Source organism: Schistocerca cancellata, chromosome 1 (genome assembly GCF_023864275.1).
Source record: "Schistocerca cancellata isolate TAMUIC-IGC-003103 chromosome 1, iqSchCanc2.1, whole genome shotgun sequence".
NCBI lineage: Eukaryota > Metazoa > Arthropoda > Insecta > Orthoptera > Acrididae > Schistocerca > Schistocerca cancellata.
In genome coordinates, this window is record NC_064626.1 from 714476643 (window position 1) to 714495727 (window position 19085).

Genomic DNA, 19085 nt, shown 5'->3' on the forward strand with positions numbered 1-19085 from the left:
TTTAATGTGAAAAAAGGTGAGCAAAGTGTTCAGATTCAGATATCTGACAAAGACCTTCAGAATGTAGACAACATTAAATTCTTAGGAGTATGGCTCCAAGCTAATCTTAAATGGAGGATGCAAACTGAAAAAGTTTGTAAGAAATTAAGCACTACATGCTACTTAATGAGAATATTAGAGGGATGCTGCAACAAAGATTCTTTGAAAACTGTGTATTATGCCTATATATATAAATATGGAATTATATTCTGGGGTAACTCCCCTCTCAGCCAAAAGCTCTTTAGGCTACAATAAAGAATTATAAGAATAAGGAAAGGTGTAAAATGAAACAAAACCTGTAGACCACTCTTTAAAAAGCTAGAAATCCTCCCACTTCCATGTATGTATGTGTAAGAGATAACCGGGTTTGTGAAAAAATATTCAATGGAAAATCCCATTCTCTTCCAGAAAAATGAAAATATCCATTCCTTTAACAGCAAGTAAAAAGGAGATTTTCATCTAGAGCCCACCAACATCACCCTGAATAAAAAAGGAACCCCGTATTATGGGAAAGTTATTTATAATAAACTTCCCCCACATATTAAATCAATAAATGACCTGGTAAATTTCAAGTCAACTGCTAAGGCATATTTGACTTATCACTGCTTCTATAGCCTCCATGTGTTCTTTCAACAAGTTCACTAATGATTTGTCTCTTTGCCTTAATGATGAATCATATAAATGTTACTAGAACTTTAATGATTTACTAAGTAAATATTAATGTAATACAAATATTAATCTGCCAGTACAGTAAATGCTCTTTCTGCTTTAAAATATATACTCTTTATTTTTGTATGACATTTGCACTGTGATCATTTAATGTATAAATAATAACATTAATGCAAATTTAATATTATATTTTGCTGTACACTGACTTGTCCTACATCAGAATGTACTATTTATGTACTACATGATTGCCAGGACTCTACTCTACTCTACAAGATATAATGAACACATAAATGCTTACCACACTAACAATCACAATAGATCAGCAATAGCCACCCACATAAAAGACGCAGGCCACCCATTCCATGATATTGCGAATGATCTTTATATATTACATAAAAAGGATAAGGGACACCAAATGGACTTATATGAAGAAATGGAAATCTTCATTCATGGCACAGCACATGGAGATGTATTATTAAATGATAAGCTTGAAAGTAATAATGTTAACTTCTTCAAAAACTAATCCAACATTAAATTTTTGTTCCATTGACAGAAAAGTTTTCATTAAGTATTCATGTAACATAACCCATATTGCCAATACATCTAGATAAAAGTTTTCATCTTCACTACAGGTATATATTACTGTCTCTGAAATTGGAAGTAGTTTATCTTAGATTTTAAAACTCTTTGGAAAGTTGTAAACAGACGTTTGTGAAAATGCTAAGCTGTGTTTGACCTGTTACTGTGCTGTGTGTGCCAGAAAATGAAATCGCCAACAAAAATGCCAGTAAACGTATTAATATATATTACCTAATCATACTATTCACATAATGTACACACTGTAACACATTTATCCTTCCACACAGGTTTATTTTTCAATTTTTAACCCCACTGGTACACACAGCTAACGTACATAACCTACCAGCTGATGTATAAGTAACTGTATAATGCACCTGATGATGGCAGCATGCTGCTGAAATGCATTGTGCTAATAAAATATTAATAAAAAGTGATTGCAGCAGTATAAAATTAGTCCACATAATATTATCATTTTTTGTTTGCCTTGTAAATATTTATTGTGAATTCTTGTTTTTCTGACATGTTCTACATCCTGGAGGATCTCCTCACTAATAGGTGTATTGGAATGAACATCAAAGAAATTCAGACGTAGGGTTTACTGTTAACAAAAAGATCAAAAACAAAACTGGAGATACTAAATGAATCTCATACATGGAGCACGACTTGTTTTAAAAATAAACAAAATATATTTGATGTAATTTACTCAAATCTACACATCACAATGCTCTTATTCTGATGGGGAGGTAGAAGAATTTTAAAAGATTAACAGAAAGTGTTAACATTCATCAAATCCCATTAAAAGATGATAATGGGGAATTGTAATGTAAAGGATAAAAATAACGTAACAAAACTTAAATTGGAAATGTTGTGTACAATGTCAAAAATAACAGAGGTCATAGGTTAGTGAATTTCTCAAGAACAACAAACACATTCTTCCAAAATAAAATAAACTGGATACGGGTTTGTCAAGAATTAAATAAGACTAAAGGTGAAATTGATTACTTATTATCAAACAATATGAAAACTGTAGAAAATGTTGGTGGTCCTAACTATTTTCCAATTGGAAGAGATCACTGACTTTTGAGGTGCATAGTAAGAAAAGATAGTGCGCTAAAAAGGAACAAACTCTTCAGGAAGGCAGAAAAGTAGGTTATGAGACACTATTTAACAACAGGGAGGTATAAATGATTAAATTAAATAGGCTCAGCATCATGGATAAAGAAGGTTATACCAACACATTGAAAGGTGAAATTCTTCAAAAAAATGATTTATGCAAACAGTAAAAAGTATGAAGCGAGCCAAACAACAGAAAATCTCAAACGAAGCATCCAAAACAAACTATAACACAAAAATGATGGAATATGGTGAATTAAACAAAACTATTCAGAAATGTCTTTGAGAAGACTTAAGACGATACACTGAAATACTGTAGAAAAAGTATAAGAATATGAATAAGACACGGGGCGTGAGTCATGCTTGGGTAGCTCAGTTGGTAGAGCACATGCCTGCGAAAGGCAAAGGTCCCGAGTTCAAGTCTCAGTCCGGCACACAGTTTTAATCCGCCAGGAAGTTTCATATCAGCGCACACTCCGCTGCAGAGTGAAAATCTCATTCTCGAATATTATACTTGTCAGGAATCACATTTTGTAAGTTAAATTGGCACATGGCACAATAACTAACACAGAGACAGACTTGTACAAACATTCCCTGACTCCTTTAAATGTTTCTCTAGGTCAAGAGTTGAATCAAAAAGATGTATAGTTAGTAATCAAAATAGTGGCTTTCTCGAAGAAATGTCAGTGTTACAATAAAAATCATTAAATCTGGAGGCAAGGTAATACAAAAAGAACTTACAAGATAGTTAGCAGTATGTGTGTAAAGAGTACTACTATCCAGAACTGCAACAATACTGAAATTATTTTATTTCACAAGGAAGGAAACAGAAAACCATACAAAAATATTATATTTTCAAAGGAATAAATTGGTTTTAGAATAGGACCAATTGCAAGTTGTAGGTAAAATTATTAAACATTGCAATGAGTACGAAATATCACTTTGACTGGGATTCATAGATTTTGAGTCAATTTCAACAAACAACTGATTCAGCTTATAGTAGCATAATGTATGAGATACATACACCAATGTTGCAGCTTTCATTAGACTTTATAAGGATAGTAATAAACCAGGAAAATGAAAAATGTGTAAAGGAAGCATGCAAGAAGCACATTCATTATGTGGATGACAATACATTGTTTGCCTCTAGTGCAGATTACTTTCAAGTAGAAGGAAGTAATAGAGTTAGTTTGCATGTAGACCTGATAATAAATAATGATAATACCAAAGCAGTCTACAACTAACATACTGAAAAGGAAATAGTAGAGATTAACAATGAAGTCATAGAACAAATTGACAAGTTTATTGTATCTACAATAGTGGCAAACATGGACAGCAAAAGAACTAAACAGAAGAGTAATAAAAATGGCCTCCTGTACTTTTCCTAAACAGTTTTCAAAACTAAATTTCTGATGTCTGGAAATAATAGTCTGCAGTCAGTGTGTAATGATGGCAAAGACATGGACTTGTGTGAAAAGCATCCAAGAACTGCCAGTCACTCAGCAATCAATTGAGAACTAAATACTGTATGTGAGACTTTAAATATTCAAAGAACTTTGAGATTTATGATGGATTTATTTGTCTGGTGCATTAATATTATGGAGAAAATATAGAAAATTTGAATGGGAGGTACTTTGCAAGAAAGGTACAGAATGGCAGGTAAAAGGTAACATCATGTGTCCACAAAAGAAAACCCTTAAGTTATAACATTAAAGAGAATATATTTACAGAACCGTACAGCAGTATGATCTATAAACATAACTGCTGAAAAAAGAAGCTAAGTGTAAACATAACTTCAGGTATAAAAAAATACGGGTTGTGAATAGAGTCAGGAAGAGTTGGTATGAGGTTGAGTCCATATGTTCCCTAGAGGTATACCTCACAAACAAAATACATATAGAAGAGTGAAGGACAACAAGCAAAAAATTAGACAATTAAACTATTTAAGAGACTAGAGATGGATGAACTGAGCTAGTGAATATACTTGTGTGGTTAGCAATGCAGTAAAATTATGAATACTTCTAAAGATGATGGGGTTATTTACTACTCTAGAAATGGAGTGAGAAATAGCCTGAGACTGACAAATTTGACAGAATAGGATTCTGCAGCAAAATACTGCATTCGCTCCAATACTGCATAAGTTGTCTAACAGTCTAGGAATGCCACCCATTATACCATTCCAGCTATTCAGCACTCTTTATATGATTGTATCACGTTTTGGAACCTGTCAGCAACAAAGGACTTGCAAGCAGTAAGTAACTCGAAGCTGTGAAGCTATACATATTTAAAACTATGGACATCCAAAAAAAGGACAACAATATGAAGAGCAGGAACAGATTACTGTGTATGACAACAGAGTGACATTGTTAATTACCACCCCTAGTTAATTACATCATACTCGGGTACTTAACACTGTGCTTTGCTCCAATGGTATGGCACTGAATACATTTTGTAGTTCTCTGAAGATGATTTCTAAATAGAGCTAACTTCTCTTATTGTACAATGTATTATAATGAACAGTATGAAGGTCAATAATATGCCTCTAACAAGGAAATGCTTCAGACATGTTAAAAATGTAGTAATGGTGCCTCACCATCAAGTCCATCCATGGTATCTTGAGAGGAGGGACCCTGCTCATGCTCACTTCCATCCGACTGACCTGCACCTCCTGCACTGGGGGGAGCCTGCAGTGACAGATCGTCATGATGGCTCAAAACGGTTGGCAGAACCTGGCAACAGAAATGGAAGTTGATTACTCTAAGCACTCGCTTCTGGACAAGGGAAGGTGCGCCAGCCCTGCACTGAATCCACTTCACAGATTAACAGAGGGGGTTGAGGTACCGGGCAGCCTGGATGTGGTATTTGGAGAGTTTTCCACATCTAATGAAATAAATACTGGGCTGGTTCCCTCATCATGCATCCAATACATGATGCACAAATACTTTGAAAAATGATGTCACATTTAACCATGAAATTGCACCTACACATAAACAGAAGGGGTACACAGATTGCTCCCCAAGGGGAGGTGGTAGTAGTTAAAAAATGCGTTTGGGAGTGGTGACCCTGCCATCATAATAGCCTAAATACAGGTATGGTTGATTCTCCATGAAATTGTAAAGGTACCATACCAGTCCTAGCTCTGCACTGGCTGGATAAAGGGGCATGGGAAAGGAAAGAAGGAAGGATTTATACAGAGATCTTACACTGAAGTTTTATAGAAACTAAACAAAAATTTGTAGCCGCAAGTGAAGTTTGCAACTTGAAGAATTTTTGCACCCTAACATCAAATTTTTCTAACAGTTAATTCATTAGTGTAAGAAAATAATTTTTAAAGCATGTCCACTGACAAGAATTTAAAAATACTGTATAAACCAGAACTCCACGTACAAACTTGCAGAAGTTGTTCACAGATACCTTCTAAGTATTTTGGTACAAGTGACCCATGGTCTCCAGTGGTTCGTTACAGAGAAATAACCATGTAATTACGATTTATTTGGTTTCTTGCCCCAGTTACATTTATGTGAAAATGCTGGCACAATACTGGAAAAGGGGTAATATGCAGTCACCAAAATGTACAAAACCAAAGACAAAGTAATCCAACAACCCTCTAACAGATACAAAGGAAGTGTGATCTTATTGCCACTGTTGCGGGAACAGCTCAGCATAGCATCATTATGCTGCTCTTCCATTGCATCTAGTGAACAATACACAAAGCGCATACTGGCCAACTCTTCATCAATAATCCTATCCTTAGTACTACAGTGTACCACTGTTAATGCACAACTAACTGTGCTGGATAACAAAAGCCCAGACAAAACCTAACAGTACTGAATACAAACTTCAGGACAATAAGTTAAAGAAGGCATTACTGTTGTCAACAGGATGTACCGTGAGCGAATGGAAACAAGACATACTGTGCATATCATTGACATTTACATTTTCAGTTTAATACAGATATAATACCTGAACAACCTCTGAAAGTTAGCTGGAGGAGTTCTGATTTGCCCTGTATATAGCACTTTACAATTTGTTATAATGCACAGAAAGGAACTATAAAGAAGAAATCATGGAATATATTCTTGTAGGCAATACCTGAGACAGATTTGACAAACATGTTTCCTCTGAAAGACTTTGTGAATGAGAAATGTGTAGAGAAAATGAGAACACACATAAAGGGAACTAAAAATACCACATATCTTTACAATAAATATCAATGAATAAATTTCAGCGAAATGCTTGCACAGCTTTTCAAATATAATTGAATTACCTAATTACATTATTGTTCATGAACAGGGAAGATACCCTCTAAAACAGTGCTTGCAAAACAGGAGGCAATTACCCAATGAAGGGAAAAATGAAATTTTCTGAGGGGTAAAAACAATAGGTTTCAGTTGTGTTTTGGTCATGTAACTAATTTCTAAAAGATCATTACTCTTATCACTATTTCATAAGACTGTAATACAGATTACATAGGTTACCAATAATTACACTTTTCAATTGTTTTTCCCATTAATGCGTGGCCAATGCGACGGATGTTACAGCTTGAGAAATGAATGTATGAACATCTTCCTCATTCAGTCTACCCACTACAAACATAATTCCTACCATTCATCTGTGACAGTAAAATTGCTATTATTATTATTATTATTATTATTAGTGGCAGTGGTCAGAGGCAAAGCACTGGCAGCCTGAAGTCTTCCATTTTTCTGTTATTTCAAAAATAAGACGACCAGCAATGAAATGATTTACAAACAGTAAGTACTGTGTACACCTTCTAATTTAGTCAATTTTAAATGGGGATGTGGGCAAAGCAAGTATTGCTAGAAAGAGGAGTGGTGCAGAGAAAGCCTGTTTTGTAATAACTGTCTACATTTAGAACATTTGTAGCACTTCAAAATGGTCTAAGGCTGAAATCTAGGTAATGTAATATAGCTTATCATACAGTCAAATGACAGTTATATGAGTGTGGCTACAGTTGCCTTGGACTGCAGTCATGTGTGTGTGAGTTGAAGTTTGTGCATTTTGGCCTTACAGGCCGAAAGTTTTATTTGGAACAGTCTTTTTGTTGTGCCTATCTGCAACTCAGCATCTCCGCTATATGGCATGTAACAGCTTTCCTTTTCGTAATATGGTTATATCTTTCTGTATGTTTTATATGACCATGGCTCCACATGAAGAAAAAATCGTCAATTGTCTCATTGACTCCTTATTTCATGGTTTAATAAATCATCTACAAAAACTAAATAACATATATCATTAGTCATTTTAAAAATAAAAATGTTGTAAGAAAATTCTTTCTCACTCTAATGTTTAGTTAAGCACTGGTGAAGAAGGTTACTGAATTTTATCTGCTGTGTGCGTACAGTATAGTAGGCAGAATATATAATTCAGTTTGTAAGTGATTGAGGGTATCCAGTGTGTGAAATTAATTACACCGATCTGCCAGCTCTGGCAGATCTGACAGCAGGAATTAACCTAGCTGGGCATCAAGTCGAACCAAGATTGGCTGACAGATAAGGGCATGTCCTGCCTGCTGCTTCAATTCTATACCATAGTTTACCAATCATAGTGGCTTATGAGTGCTAGTGTGGAGTGTCAGATGTTTTCAATGGATTGGAGAGACCTAGAGCTTGGGCTGGCAATGGATACACTTTAACCACCTCTGCATTAAGGTAGGTCAGGACAGCACTAGCAAAATGTAGTCTTTTTTAAAGATAATGTTACACTGACCTCAAAGATATGGCACAGACATCAGCCACAACACATATCTGGCGTCCAAAACGTGTTGTGTACCCAACTGCACCCCAACCATCACACCAGGTGGTGGGTCTACACGGTGGTAATGAATGGTATGTCACATTGTCCGTGTGGATATATCTTCCTGCAAACGAGGCAAATTCCGACTCAAGACACATGATGTGGGTGTAAAATCCTGTGCATCTGGACAAATAATATGCCTAATCTCTCAGGCGTTGGTTAAGTGGGGGCTGTTGCGATGCTGTATGTCACTGACTATAGACCTCCTGACTTCGTTGGTTCTACGTGCATAGTCACATTGGAGTCATGGTATCCTGACCAACACAAGAAGCAATACTGACGAACAATAAAAATGTACTCTTGATAGGCCACCGTCATCAAATTCTGGCACGTGCTGGCTGACATTTACCCTTCTTACAAGAGACATAACAATACCTCCCCAGTTGTAACTAACATTTAAATTTACTGAAGGTCCACAAAGATGGGATGCCATTCCGCCTCACTGTATCCACCACTGGTTCATCAACAAACAAGCTGGTGAATTACAGTTTCTTACTTTCTTAACAGCCAGTATTATAATCAGAGGGATGGTGTTGCAACGGACAGCCTGTTGGCTCCAGCTGTTGCAAAACACTTCATGGAGAATTTTGAGGATACTGCCGTAGACATGGCACTGTTAAACCCTAGTTGTTTGCTTTGATGCATTGAGGACACACTTGTCATTTGGTCCCATGGATGTGAGAAACTTGATGAGTTACTGGAATGCCGCAATGGCATTAACAGTAGCATCCAGTTCACCATGGAGGTAGAGAATAGCAATGCATTGCCCTTCCTCGACATCCTCATCTGCCAAAAACGAAAGGGATGCCTCAGCCACAGAATCTACAGAAACCCCAGCCACACTGATATATGCTAGGCACACCATAAGTTAACATCTTCTAACACAGAAGTAAACAGTGTTACAAACATTGGTGCATCATGCAAGAATGATAACAGACAGTGATAACCTATACTATGAGCTGAGCCACATATTCAGTGTCTTCAGGAACAATGGCTACATTCATCAAATAAATGAAATGATTTCAAGCAGGAATCACAATGAGACCATTGATGAGTAGCTTGAAAAGAAACTTTTTTTTGTCATTCTGTGGATCCATGTTGGGCAAAACAAGTTGGCTGCTGAAAAGACACTGTATCAAATTGATCTTCAGCCCTCCGACAAAAATCCTTCAATTACTGAGACCAGTTCAAGATCCAGTTGATCACCTGGGGTCTACAAGATATCTTGTGAATGTGGCCTGTAATACACCAGACAAACAGTACACACTGTGGAACAACACAGGATGGAACCCCAAGAAATGTACTTTAGCTGAGCACTGAATTAAATTTGATGAAACATCTGTCATGGCTTGCACTATGGCTTCTGGGACTGTGTAATTAAAGAAGCCATTGAAATAAGAATCACTGATAACACCCTAAATAGAGACAGAGGCCTGTAGCTTAGCATAGCTCAGGATCCAGCGATCATGCAGTTGAAGTGGGCATATGAAAGGCAGGGTCAACGTATCCCCATATATGATGATGCTGCAGCCAACGGTGACATCACAGTTGGCAGCTACCATGTGTAAGGTGGCATACCAGCAGCCCAGTGGCAGTCATACCACTTGACAATGGCCAAGGAGTGCTTGGCCGAAAGAATGTGTAATTTTAATCACCAGATGCAGCTGGAATCCTATGACCTTTTTATTCAATGTACTGGTGTGAGACTCTGTTTTCTTCAATATTCAAATGTGAGATCTGAATGACAATCCTGCTAATTAAACTTTGCCTGTACTCAGAATCTGGATGGCATTGCATCTACCTACTCTGTATGGTTGTGTTGAAATACCAACACTTGCACATTCAAAAATGAAGTACAGCTCATAGCAATTTGACATTTGTTGCATGGAATTGCAATTTTAGTGCTCAGTAGTGTAATTTCATTCAAGCTGAAGCTTTTTTCCTGGACACCTCAAAACTCTAACCAAGCTATGTAATTGTCATAGCTCTTCCTAACTGGTGTGACCTGAAAAGAAGTCACCTGAAATGCCCACAAGTACAAACATACTGAAGGAAAATATAATGTGCTGTTGTTCAGAACACTGCCATCTGACTCTGTATAAGCAGTTGTAAGCCATTTTGCAAATAATGCTGCCAGTTACTGGTTAATGTAATTTTGTCTAACTTGTAGACGTAGGCTTCCACGGCCGTTGTCACAGTCAATAAAATTCTTCTGGGTTTGAGGCCACATTGTCATCTGTAAAATTCTGACATTTTGGCGACTGTTGCAAGGCGCCTTCCTCAAGATGTATTGCTAACGGCTGAGTGAGCACTAATTTAGACACTTATATACTATGGAGGAGTCCTGTCATTGGATGTGAGGGTGAGGAGGAAGGGTATTAGGAGTTCATTTTATTGGTCTTTGCATTGCGTGTTGTCATTGGCGGAAATGGGCGCTTTCCATTGTAGTTTCCTTTACTGCTTGCCATTGGTGAAAATCGGCGAATAGGAGGCTGAGTGGCGATTACAGCATGACATTGTTTACTATCTGCCTAGTATCAACTAGGCCACGTCAGCACTCTGTTTACCCTCCACTGCTGTGGCCTACCGCGCGCCTGTTGTTTTGCAAGAGCTGCACTTCCGCAAATCTGTCACAGCTGGCAGCCAAGACGCTGGAAGTCGGTACCTGTCTTCTCTATTCATATTGTCGGGTCGCTTGGCTATTTCTATAGCCTCTCTAATCTTCCTCCTCAAACTAAACGGTTGTTTCGCTAGTACGCAGGCCTCTCAAAATTCGATCTTCATCCTGCACTCTTCCTGATGTACTGACATCACTGATTTGTTGTACTGTTTGAGGTGGATATATCTCTTGTGTTCAGTTAACCTTGTGCTTATTGGACACCCAGTCTCACCTACATACACCAGTCCACATTCACACCTGATTTCATGAACTCCGGACCCAGACATGAAAATGATGATAAAATTGTAAGAAATTGCTCTGTGACAAAAATAAGTTTATCCTGACTTTTAAAAATGTAGCAGTAACCAAGGATGGTATGGAACAGGTACCTGTGCAACATAAGAATTTGTGTCACAATACTTCCAAACACAAGCTTTTGCATTAAATGCATGTTCAATGGTGCTTACAATATTAGTAATAATGATAATATTACTGTGAATGTAAATATACTTTCAAAAATGTTGAAAATGTCAATGAAATTAAAAAATTTCAACTATTTATATGGTACTGAAGTTTGTAAGAGTAAATCCATCACTAAAAATCTAGGCAGTACAGCAGTGGTTGTAATCTGTGCCATTTTCTTATTAAGAAACAAGAACAAGGCATCTGGTTATTAAGAACTCAACATTATGGACTACATATTTCTCTTTCATAAGCTATGACACACTGGAAAAGGGAGAAACACAGCTTAAGCTTCCTGTGTACTGATGGATCTTACCCACCATATAAATTAGAAAAATGTAACGATGTATCATCTAACTCTTAACTGAGATAAATGACTCTGCAATGAAAAATGCACCAAAGTACGTGTTGGATATGATGGATAGTGGCAGAAGAGAGATCATACCTCTGTAAACTAAGCTGCTGAAAGTCTTAGTCACATTTCTATAAACTGGAAAAGTTGGGGTCTTTGTATGTTTATCAAAACACTGGCCAGGTAATGTGAATAGAACAGTGACATTCACTTCTTTGTAAAGAAATTTGATGAAACCAATGACAATATGAACGAAAGTGTCATAAATACCTTCAGAAATTCTAAAGCCAGAAGCAATGTATAGTGCGTAGCTATATTCAGAAATGAGAGACTGTAAATGCTCTACAGAATTAATATATACAGGATGTGTGAGAACAGTTATGACACTGACAACACTGCGAGCTATCTGACAATGCTGTGTCATTGTACTTGTGTAGACTAGTGTGTTCATCCCTTCCAGATGTTCAGTCTCAGTTTCAACCATCACATGATTTTTGAGAGTGACATCACTGAAGTTGTGTTTTTGCTGAGTGTTACAAAAAAGGAACAGTGGAATTTAGAGCAATGTTAAGCCATCAAGTTTCGTGTTGAATGAATGTGACCTCTTGAAAAGTTGAAACAGACGTATGGGTGACATTTCTTATCAAGAGCACAAGTTTCTCACTGGCACCCATCATTTTTGGAAGGCCGCGAACATGCTGAAGAAGAACCTCACTCTGGAAGACCTCCAACTTAAAAAACTTATGAAAGTATTGAATGAGTGCATGTCTTGTGAGTTCAGACTGACATTTAACAATAAGGATGATGGGTACATATTAAACACATTCACTATTTATCAAAAATTTTACCAAAGTTCTGCACATGTGAAAGGTTTGTGCCAAACTGAGACTGAAAAACCTCTCACAACTAAGCAGAAGGACAATTGAAGAAATGTGTGCATTGATGTTCTTGAGATTTTGCCAATGACCAGGAATTGTTCAGTCACGTGATCACAGGTGATGAATCCTGCATTTTTTAGTACAACCCTGAGACAAAGCAGCAAAGTGCAGAGTAGCACACTGAGACATGATCAAAAGTGTCTCAAATGAGCAAATCAAAGATCAAAACACTGCTAATTTTGCTTTTTGGACACTAGGAGTACCATGCATAAAGAATTTGTTCTTTCACAACAAATTGCCAACCAAGTGTTCTTGAACGGCTCAAGAAAAGGGTGAATCAAGTGAGACTGGACATTGCGTTCAAGTGGATACTGCATCATGTCACATGGCCACTTCCATCACAGATGTTTTTCACTTCAAAAGGCATTCCTGTTGTTCCACAATCCTCCTGTTCAACTGATCTGTGTCTTTGTGACTTTTTTCTTCTTCCAAATTTGGAAAATGTCTTAAAAGGATGACTTTTGGAACTCTGGAGAACATTCCAAAGAATGTGACTGACATGTTAAAGGCTCTAGCAGTGAAGCCTTTCCCAAGACTGGGAACGATGATGCCACCAGTGTATGGCTGCTGAAGGGAACTACTTTGAAGGGAACAATATTGTTGTTTCGAAAAAAAAGGCTGTGCTAGAAAGAAAACAACAAAGAAATAAACAGTCTCATTACTTTTCTCACACACCTCATAAGTATTGTCTTTGATAGATGACAGTAAATACTTAAGTTTTTCTTTCCAACAAGGATAATCTCTGCTTTTACCACACCCCTTTTACACAGTCTTTATGATAGTATCCAATGTCTGACCCATCAGTCAGCAACACTCATGGAACCAATAGCACTTCTGAGGGTGTCTAACACAGCTCTGGAGGAAATGTTGAGAACAGAAACTTTCATGGACCACAACCACACAACCTGTAAGAATCAACAGAAGCTAAGACATCTGGTCATGAAAGCCATCTTTGACTGAAAGTTGTATTATAATTTATCAATTAGAAAAAGATTGTAATAATTAAACAATCATACATAATTTGATGACCTTCTTAAGATAATTACATGATTTTCCTACTCGTGCTTTGGCTAATAACATACAATGACGGAACAAAATCACAACTTCCTCAACTTTCTAGATTAACAGTAATGCATTTTTAAAGTAAGGGATGAAACATGTACAGGTCTCTTTAAAGCCCGATGTGTATGCTTAGGAAGAAAATCAGTTTTCTAGCTGAAATTTTAGAACCAATGTTTTCCATCAAATACTATAAGCACTTAAGCACTTGCTTGTAATTGACATGACAAGTTTAAAGATTAGTAGAAGATCAGATTAATGGACACAAAACATTCTTCACAGCACAGTGAAATCCTAGCCAAAATATTCTGACTCTGTGTCTTCCAAAATATTCTGACTGTGTCACACCAAAATATTCTGTGTGTCATCAGCTTTAAACTTACATCTGAGAAAGCCAAAGTATTGAGATGGGAAAGTCTACCTGGAACCTATAAACAGGAAACCACGGAATTATGAGGAGATTTCACAACTACAAGAGGCACCACAAACCTTTCCAGTATGTAAACAAGCCATCTGAGAAGTCTGTGTAGGGAAGTCCCCTATATAGACTTCTCATAGGGCAATATGCCATCCATATTTCATCTAAGATAAACTCTTAAATTACATTTCCCAGATTTCTGAATTATTGTTGTTGTTGTGGTCTGCAGTACTGAGACTAGTTTGATGCAGCTCTCCATGCTACTCTATCCTGTCCAAGCTTCTTCATCTCCCAATACTTACTGCAACCTACATCTTTCTGAATCTGCTTACTGTATTATCTCTTGATCTCCCTCTATGACTTTTTCCCTCCACGCTGCCCTCCAATACTAAATTTGTGATCTCTTGATGCCTCAGAACATGTCCTACCAACCGGCTCCTTCTTCTTGTCAAGTTGTGCCACAAACTCCTCTTCTCCCTAATTCTATTCATTACCTCCTCATTAGTTATGTGATCTACAAATCTAATCTTCAGCATTCTTCTGTAGCACCACATTTCGAAAGCTTCTATTCTCTTCTTGTCCAAACTATTTATCGTACATGTTTCATTTCCATACATGGCTACACTCCATACAAATACTTTCAGAAACGACTTCCTGACACTTAAATCTATATTCGATATCAACAAATTTCTCTTCTTCAGAAATGCTTTCCTTGCCATTGCCAGTCTACATTTTATATCCTCTCTACTTCGACCATCATCAGTTATTTTGCTCCCCAAATAGCAAAACTCCTTTACTACTTTAAGTGTCTCATTTCCTAATCTAATTCCCTCAGTATCACCCAACTTAATTCGACTACATTCCATTCTCCTCATTTTGCTTTTGTTGATGTTCATCTTATATACTCCTTTCAAGACACTGTCCATTCCGTTCAACTGCTCTTCCAAGTCCTTTGCTGTCTCTGACAGAATTACAATGTCATCAGCGAATGTCAAAGTTTTTATTTCTTCTCCCTGGATTTCAATACCTACTTCGAATTTTTCTTTTGTTTCCTTTACTGCTTGCTCAATATACAGACTGAATAACATTGGGGAGAAGCTATAGCCCTGTCTCAATCCCTTCCCAACCGCTGCTTCCCTTTCACGCCCCTCGACTCTTATAACTGCCATCTGGTTTCTGTACAAATTGTAAACAGCCTTTCGCTCCCTGTATTTTACCCCTGCCACCTTTAGAATTTGAAAGAGAGTATTCCAGTCAACATTTTGAAAAGCTTTTTCTAAATCTACAAATGCTAGAAACATAGGTTTGCCTTTCTTTGATCTTTCTTCTAAGATAAGTCGTAAGGTCAGTATTGCCTCACGTGTTCCAGTATTTCTGCGGAATCCAAACTGATCTTCCCCGAGGTCGGCTTCTACCAGTTTTTCCATTCATCTGTAAAGAATTTGCGTTAGTATTTTTCAGCTAAGACTTATTAAACTGATAGTTCAGTAATTTTCACATCTGTCAACACCTGCTTTCTTTAGGATTGGAATTATTATATTCTTCTTGAAGTCTGAGGGTATTTCGCCTGTTTCATACATCTTGCTCATCAGATGGTAGAGTTTTGTCAGGACTAACTCTCCCAAGGCTGTCAGTACTTCTAATGGAACTTTGACTACTCCCGGGGCTTTGTTTCGACTCAGGTCTTTCAGTGCTCTGTCAAACTCTTCATTCAGTATCGTATCTACCATTGCATCTTCATCTACATACTCTTCCATTTCCATGATATTGTCCTCAAGTACATCGCCCTTATATAGATCCTCTATATACTCCTTCCACCTTTCTGCTTTCCCTTCTTTGCTTAGAACTGATTTCCATCTGAGCTCTTGATATTCATATATGTGGCTCTATTTTCTCCAAAGGTTTCTTTAATTTTCCTGTAGGCAGTATCCATTTTACCCCTAGTGAGATAAGCCTCTACATCCTTACATTTGTCTTCTAGCCATCCCTGCTTAGCCATTTTGCACTTCCTGTTGATCTCATTTTTTAGACTTTTTATTCCTTTTTGCTTCCTTCATTTACTGCATTTTTATATTTTCTCCTTTCATCAATTAAATTCAATATTTCTTCTGTTCTCCAAGGATTTCTACTAGCCCTCGTCTTTTTACCTACTTGATCCTCTGCTGCCGTCACTACTTCATCTCTCAGAGCTACCCATTCTTCTTCTACTGTATTTCTTTCCCCCATTCTTGTCAATTGTTCCCTTATGCTCTCCCTGTAACTCTGTACAACCTCTGGTTTAGTCAATTTATCCGGGTCCCATCTCCTTAAATGCCCACCTTTTTGCAGTTTCTTCAGTTTTAATCTACAGTTCATAACCAATAGATTGTGGTCAGTGTCCACACCTGCCCCTGGAAATGTCTTACAATTTAAAACCTGTTTCCTAAATCTCTGTCTTACCATTATATAATCTATCTGATACCTTCTAATACCTCCAGGATTCTTCCATGTATACAACCTTCTTTTATGATTCTTGAACCAAGTGTTAGCTATCATTAAGTTATACTCTGTGCAAAAATCTACCAGACTGCTTCCTCTTTCATTTCTTACCCCTAATCCATATTCACCTACTATGTTTCCTTCTCTCCCTTTTCCTACTCTCGAATTCCAGTCACACATGACTATTAAATTTTCATCTCCCTTCACTATCTGAATAATTTCTTTTATCTCATCATACATTTCATCAATCTCATCATCATCTGCGCAGCTAGTTGGCATATAAACTTGTACTATTGTGGTAGGCAAGGGCTTCATGTCTATCTTGGCCACAATAATGCGTTCACTATGCTGTTTGTAGTAGCTTACCCGCAATCCTATTTTTTTTATTCATTATTAAACCTACTTCTGCATTACCCCTATTTGATTTTGTATTTATAACCCTGTATTCACCTGACCAGATGTCTTGTTCCTCCTGCCACCGAACGTCACTAATTCCCGCTATATCTAACTTTAATCTATCCATTTCCCTTTTTAAATTTCCTGAAAAAGAGCTAAAATGACTTCTTCCTACCAATTCAAAAATATTCCTGCCAACAAAAGTTATTTTAAAGTTCTGTTTGCTTTGCCATGCCCTACAATGTGTTCTAACATTGCCCATATTGATGCATTGTGGTCCAATGAGTTTATAAGAGGCAAGATTTAATTAAGTCTCTTATGGAGAAGTGAATGTTGAAACTTTTGCTTCACCAACAGTGAGACTCATAATTGCTGCTCTCAGCATTGCTTCTCTTGAAACAGGAAATAATTAACTTTGGTAACATTTATTGAGTAACCTCTCTTGTTTGAATGGAGCCCTTCATTATTCATTTGACCCAGAGAATGTCATCAGTATCTAATCAAAATCTCATCAGTCTCCCCATTCTTGTACACCGTGAAACTGATTTATTGTACCATGCCAATAACGAGGAGTGGAAAGGAGTTCATTACCAAACCATCTACACTCAGTGGTGTCAAATAAACAAAGAAAATGACTGATAATGAAACTAAAGTGGGAAATAGTAATCAAAACAGCAGCAGAAAGTACATGCAGGCTGATACTGAACTTACAGGTTAAACAAATGAACAAAATCACTGAAAACAAACCCTTAAAAAGAAAGAATGTACAATTTGTGTTTCAAAACAATGAGGGACCTACGTAATATATATGTGGAGGCACAGTGAAATCAATAAGTAATAATGTAGAACAACAAATGTTTACTCAATTGACTATCATACCTTGTTTAAGCAATATGAAATGTCATATATTATACTGAAACTGTATTTATTTTGTCTTGAATATTTTTATTTATAAATTCATTTTGTCTCTGTATGTGATTTTTTAAATGTGAATTTCCTTTTCCAAGCAAATATTTAAAAATTAGAACCAGAGTAATAACAATTAGTTCCACGTATTTCTTGAATTTCTCTGGAACTACAGCAATGTTATGAACATTTTCATGAGATAAATCACAGTTTTGTTTGTCAGTCAACATTACAAATTAGCTGTGTAGCATTTTTTATTTTCTGTACACAAAAATGTTGACCATGTCCAGAACAGATTTAGTTTGCATTTCCAGTTTCTTCACTCTCTTCTACCAAATACTGCCTCCTTGGAACAAATAGAAAAGTTAACTATCATTGGAAATATCACTGTTCATTTTGTTGGGTCTATGCTTCTCACACACCATCAAAACAGTAGATTAAGTATGACAGCAAGAGAAGTGACTTCAAGGCACTCATCCTGAACTATCATTTGTTTAGTCTCATACTACATGAATTTTAGCCTTTTATTTTGCTTAGAACTTAAACTTCACCAAATATGGCAGTAAAAATTGAGTCTGGCAACATTATGTTGTTCTACTTGTGTAGACTGGTGCATTCAGCCCTTCCAGATGCTCAGTCTGACTTTCAGTTCAGTACAGCCATCATGTGATTTCTGAGAGAGCAATCAGTGAAGTTGTGTGTTACGAAAATGGAATAGTGGAATTTAAAACAATGTTGTACCAACAAGTTTTGTGTTAAACTTGCAGAATCTATGAGTGTGACCTTTGAAAAGTTGAAACAGGCCTATGAGATCAAGAGCACAAGTTTTATGCTGGCACACATAATTTTTGGAAGGCCAAGCACACGATGAAGATAAACCTTGCTTAGGGAGACCTGAACTTCAAAAACTGACAAAAATGTCAAATGTGTGCATGCTCTTGTCAGATCAGACTAAGGATAAAAAGTGAACTGCTAAATTTAACCACTTTCACCGTACATTAAATTCTGACCAAAGTTTTGCACACGTGAAAGGTTTGTGCCAAAATAGTGCTGACAAACCTCACAAGAGAGCAGAAGGACAATTGAAGAAATGTGTGCACTGATCCCTGAAGAGTGCTGCCGATGACCACGAGTGGTTGTCATTTGATCACAGCTGATGAATCCTTGATTTTTTTAGTACGATCCTGAGACAACGCAGCA

The 19085-nt window shown here is 37.0% G+C and overlaps 1 protein-coding gene across 5 annotated transcripts in view; it reads right to left on the reverse strand.

Annotated features, from left to right (window-relative positions):
• Nucleotides 1-19085, reverse strand: part of LOC126184979 (protein tramtrack, beta isoform-like) — a 393339-nt gene that overhangs the window by 285751 nt on the left and 88503 nt on the right. For all 5 annotated transcript variants that reach the window (XM_049927683.1, XM_049927708.1, XM_049927690.1 and 2 more), the window contains exon 4: nt 4994-5129. In XM_049927683.1, coding sequence (XP_049783640.1) covers nt 4994-5129 — 136 coding nt within the window. The remainder of the gene's footprint in view (nt 1-4993; nt 5130-19085) is intronic.